Raw genomic sequence first — 5,808 nt, forward strand, 5'->3', positions numbered from 1 at the left:
CGTAAAGTACTGGTTTTTTTTATATCTCTCTCTTAATACTTTGATATGCAGAATAATTAGAGGAACCATATTATGTAAAATAATCATATAATTCTATTTAAGCCATGTTCGTACATTACTGCCAGTTAACTGCCAATACTAAAAATCTATAGTTCCCCTTAGGTATATTATACTGACAACTGACAGTAATATACGAACACGACTATAAAAAATAGAGATGACTTTCATATGTTTTTGATGCCTCCACTTAAAAGAAACAACATGACATGAAAATACATCCATCTCAAAATCGTTCCACTTTCATCTAAAACATTTTTTTGTATCATTAATAATTTCAGAGAAAATGTATTAATTAAGATAGACTAGACTCCTGTATATCCATATACATTTATATATGATTATGACGTCTTTGTTCTGTAGACATATCTAAAGTCACAGTAAAGTTTTACGTAACAAACGTTTGTCATATAATAAGTTGTTACATTAATTTTTTTCTCTACAATTTTTTCTCTTGAGTTTGTTATTTTACTATAATATAAAATTTTACTATAATATAAAAATAATTATTAATAGATTAATTAAAGCTAGAAAACAATAATAACATAAAGAAAAAGATTTGTGTAACTATTTCTGTTTCTATCTTTTTCATACAAGGAAGATTGCAGAAAGTATTACCGTAATATAATTATTAAAAAATACAGTTCCTCTAAATGTTAACTTAAAGGAGATGTCACCTTTGTATTGTCCAATACAATCTTTTCATTTGAGGACAAGTCGATACAGCATCGTTCTATCCTTGTTGATATTCAGAGAATAACAAAGATAGAACATTTGTGTCAACTTATGTCATCAAATGGAAAGCATCCCTTATATCTTTTGGAAAACACGATCCTAAATTAATCATTGACCTTGCTCATATACAATCCTTGTCTTGTATGTTTATGTACATACATTTATTTTATTTATTCCATGGTATAAGAATATAAGAATATATTCCATTCTCAAGGATGCCAACCGTCTTGAACATAATGTGGCTACTATTTCATCAATCAAAATGTTACCGTAAAAAGGAACATAATTGCATGTGCATTCTATTAATTTTGCGGTAAATATTTGTAGTTATTTTTGATTTAGTCTGCCTCCATTATGCGCAATGGAATACCTCATGTGTATTCTTATACAATGTTTTATTCCACATGTCTGTACTATGACCTGTGCGCGCGCGCTGGTGTATGTAGACGCGTGCGTGCGCGCGTATACGTGTATATAAATGTATGGATATATAACATTAAAGATTATATTTGTATAATTAATTATGTACGAATACCACTATTGTACAGCGCTGATCTGCTTTATATATTTGTAAAGTTATATCCATATTAATTAGAGTCATTAAGCGAATCACCTTTTCGCGCATGCAAGTATAGTATTAACACTGTACTAATGTCAAACTTATAACGGTCCTATTAAAACTCTATTTTAAGTGTCTATAAAAATTATATCACTTTGTTGGAAAATCAATAAATATTATAGAACAATGTAGAAATTTTAAAAATGTCATAAATCCTTATTATTTATTTACAGCGAATTTGACTGGACGCACTCAATGCGTTATTAAAGTCGTATACATAGACTGACATGAAAATGTATGTTTAATATAAATATAGAAACAAGTAAAATCATGAAATCTTTAACACACTTTATTATACTGTTAGGTAAAATATGTAGTTTATATAATTTGAAATATTTGCATTTCACTTTTACATTCGGATAAATCAGTGTATAACAGTTTTAATGTGCACCAGTGCACATTAGTGTGTTCAATCGAATTAATCTTCTTGTTGCCAGATCTGGACGAATCCCAAAATTACAGGACCTCTCTTACACATTCTATATATTACATTATTAGATTTTTCGGACGTTGCAGTGCGCGCGTATGCGTGAAAAGGTGACTCGTCTATACTGATACATTGGAATATTCGTAACTATTTTATTTAACTTCGATCACTTTCGGAATCTTGTTGCCTTTTGTATAATGCTACGTTGTTCTCTGTATAGTCCATTACACGCCGTTGACATTGTCTCTTGTATTGTTGTTGTTTATGATAAATCTTGAATGCACCTTTTATTGTTATAAAAGCTGCACCACCCTATAGATATAAGATACAGAAAAGAAATATACAGGGTGTCCCATCTCTATCGCATTTTCTTTTAAATTATTCTTGAGGTAATTTAGAGAACAAAAATCCTGAAAAAATGTTGAGGCTATAATTAAGTTTTTAACTTAGTAATGATTAAAGGTCTCTAATCATAGAGTTTGACATTTCATGCGTTCAGGCATGATAAAGTGTCAAGATGCTCAATAAGATCCCTCTAATCAAGTTCAAAATTATCGTACAATTATCGTATGCAATGATATTTTTATCAAGAAATTGTTCTTACTTCTATAGAATCTATTTAGATTACGTTAGAATCTATTACATTATGTTCGCACAATTAATATCACAACATAATGTCAATTCAATAATGAGATATTACGATATGTGGTAAAGTAAATACTTTTATCTAGATATCCAATGTTGGAAAGTATTTAGATGTAATATTTAGATACTTTATCTGTACCTAAGTGTATTACTTAAATCCTTATAGGTAGATACTTGTATCTGTATCTGAATACTTTTTTGTATTTTTGTTGCTTTTGATTACTTCACCGTTTAGATAATTTTAATTGTTAATATTTAGTGAACACTAACTAATGAATCTCATAGGAAAAGAGTGGCTGGTTACGTCTCTTCTGATTGATTCCAAGTATGAAAGTTCTATTATACAGAATATATTATGGATGCAGCATAAATCATAATTCGTCACGTTAGCAATGTTTTGTAATCTCTATATTTTTATCATCATAAGTTGGAAAGGAAATAAATCTTTCCCTTTATACAATCAGTCTCGAGTGACCTTGATTTTGATTTTCAGGGAGATCAAAGTCATGGCCTTTTCTCTCGTTCATTAAAAAATGATTAACAAAACAATTTTTATGAATAGTAAGTAATTATTAAACACGAGGTACATATTTCAGCAGTATGGAATGAGTCTCATTTTACGTGATGTTTCACCTTGCTGCTAGGCAGAGCAAGTGGGGTTGACCTCGCTTCATGTGAAAAGTTGAACATTTCGAAGCACGGAAAGAGATAAAGTGGACCTGGTATTTACAATAAAATGTTTACAATAGGAGGATATATTCGGCTCTGATATATATTATCAAGATCATGACCAATAGGTTTTAATTAGTATTCGTTATTTGTTAAAAAAAAAAAAGTTCTTAATAAAAAAAGTTCACTGCTGTACGGAACAAAATGAAGTAATATAACTGTTCCACATGATTTTCGAATTTCACGTGAAGCCAAGTCCACGAGTCCACTCCATCTTCCGCCCCGAGGCGTACAATTTTTCATGCGAAACGTTATCTGCGCACCGTTAATATTAAAAATAATTTTAAAAAAGTAACAATTGTATAATAATTAGAAAATTAAAAAAATTGTTTTTCTTTATATATTCTTTATATATTCTAGGAATATATATCTTTATATATTCTAAACAAACTTTACAACATATATATAAACTTTACAATATTACGTCTATATTAGAATCATTCAGTATATAATAGATGAGCCAATTGTGATTCAAAATATTGCAGCCATATTTAGTTAAATCAGAAAAAGAAATCCTGATGTAAATACGAGAAACAAAAAATCTGATTCTTTTTTTCATATATTTTTACATCATATTTGCATCAAGATATTTCTTTTTCTGATTTATTATATACGACTGAATGGATTATGATTCAAAAAATATTTTGAATCACAATTGACTCATCTATTATACATTGGATGATATAAAATAAATATAATATAAAATGTTATAAAGTTTATGTACATTTGTCTATCCGGGAATATTTTAACAAAAAAAATATTTTTAATTTTCAAATTAGTTCTCTCGCTTTTTTAATTATTTTTATGTATAACTTTACATATATTCTTTCACATACAATTTCTTAGCCTTTCACTTATTCCTTTATAATTTATTATAATACACATTGGAATGTCACATTTCTGTCAAATGTATATGAGATATTGATATAGTCGAACCTAAGATCTCTGGGGTGATACTTTAACTCCGTTAACACTATAATCGCACGCTTGTTTCTCACACTTTAGCTTTCGTCCCGTCTTGATCATGTCTCGCGCGAAAGTCAAACACTAGTGTATCAAAATCGACATCTGTTTATTTTGCCAAATTTTACACGTATATTTATCTTTATGTGGCAGAAAATAAAAAAAAATTTACAAATCATTTATGGCATTACGTAATAATTAGAGTCTTGAAATTTTTGCATTAGAATTTTTGTCTTTAAATTACTCAAGAATACATCTTTAAGAGGAAGCAGAAATGACCCTATATTATCATGAAATTATATTATCATGAAGTTATATTATCATGAAATTATACGCACATAGCAGAAAACTATTTATATGAAAATAAATGGCTTATAATAGCAGTTTAAACAAGATTCTTTCATAAAAAAATGATTTAATTTTTGATTTAATTATGAAATCATTTTGTACATACTGAAAATGATATATTTTAGAAAATGTTTTTTCAAAAAAAATTTAAAAAATACATACCAATAATGTTCTCTGAAAATTAGAACTTATACTTTCGAAGAATATCCTTCCACACAGATTAGCAATGGTTGGCAATAAAAGTGCGCCACAAAGAACACGTGTTGCAGATACCGGATCATTCATTGGTGGTATATCTTCAGATTGTATACTTGTGTCTTCATCAGTATAACTGTAATAATTATATATAAATTATATTAAAAGCATTATTTTAATTATATAAATAACTTTCTTATTAACTTTCTTATTATTTTTCTACTTTATTGTTATTTATTACAAATAAAAACTATTAATTATACATAAACATATAATTTTTAAACATATTTATACATATAGAGAATGAATTATCAGAAATTATTACTTTTAATAGAAAAAAACAAAGGCAATATGAACGAGCAAAAACGATGTTCTAATTTTAATTAATATACTGTGTAGAATGTTTCAACTTTAGATTTTCATCAATCACAAAAATCAAATTAATATATATTCAAAAATATAAATAAAATCTAAATTTAGTTTTATTGATAAACACGTAACATGATTCATCATTGCAATTGCAGATTGCTCGCGCGCGCGTGTGTATGTGTGAGACACGTACTATTTCTAAAAAGTTAATATTAGATTTTTTTCGTAATAAAACAAATTAAAAAACTATATTAAAGATAAATATCATTACTGCGCTGTATATAATGAATGTTACATATTTATTAAGAATAATATTGTTAATACAAACCTGCTCGGTAGAAAATGTCTTAAAATAGGAACTTTAGATGCATGCCTCCTTAAAAAACTAAGGGCTTGATCTTCCCAACGAAGCATTTTTCCCAAAACTAACATAATTGGAATGGTTGGCAAGCCAACCAGTAGAACTAAAGGATCGGCCTGTTCCATCATAGTAAGACCGTCCTTGTGACCCACCACTTGCATAACAGTAACCGCACCATAAGTCACAGCTGTCCAGTATATAGATCCAACTACAATACCAGCAGCAATAAAAGGACATACTCGGAAGATAACTGTGTCGATCGTATCGAGTACTATCACTAATGGACCTGCAATTAATTTGCATATAAGACTACTACTTTATGTATGCAAAGAAAATTGTTTTATATATATATATATATAA

The 5,808-nt window shown here is 28.2% G+C and overlaps 1 protein-coding gene across 2 annotated transcripts in view; it reads right to left on the reverse strand.

Moving 5' to 3' along the window:
• Window positions 1-1,692: 1,692 nt before the first annotated feature.
• The window catches only part of LOC108690279 (E3 ubiquitin-protein ligase MARCH5-like), a 6,834-nt gene continuing 2,718 nt past the window's right edge, over window positions 1,693-5,808 (reverse strand). The window contains exons 5-7 of one of the 2 annotated variants that reach the window (XM_018197486.1): window positions 5,416-5,734; window positions 4,686-4,854; window positions 1,693-2,150 (exon numbers count right to left, since the gene is read on the reverse strand). In XM_018197486.1, coding sequence (XP_018052975.1) covers window positions 1,995-2,150; window positions 4,686-4,854; window positions 5,416-5,734 — 644 coding nt within the window. In that variant the 3' untranslated portion in view covers window positions 1,693-1,994. The remainder of the gene's footprint in view (window positions 2,151-4,685; window positions 4,855-5,415; window positions 5,735-5,808) is intronic. The other variant, XM_018197485.1, reaches the window with a different exon arrangement.

Source organism: Atta colombica, unplaced genomic scaffold (assembly GCF_001594045.1).
Source record: "Atta colombica isolate Treedump-2 unplaced genomic scaffold, Acol1.0 scaffold302, whole genome shotgun sequence".
Lineage (NCBI taxonomy): Eukaryota > Metazoa > Arthropoda > Insecta > Hymenoptera > Formicidae > Atta > Atta colombica.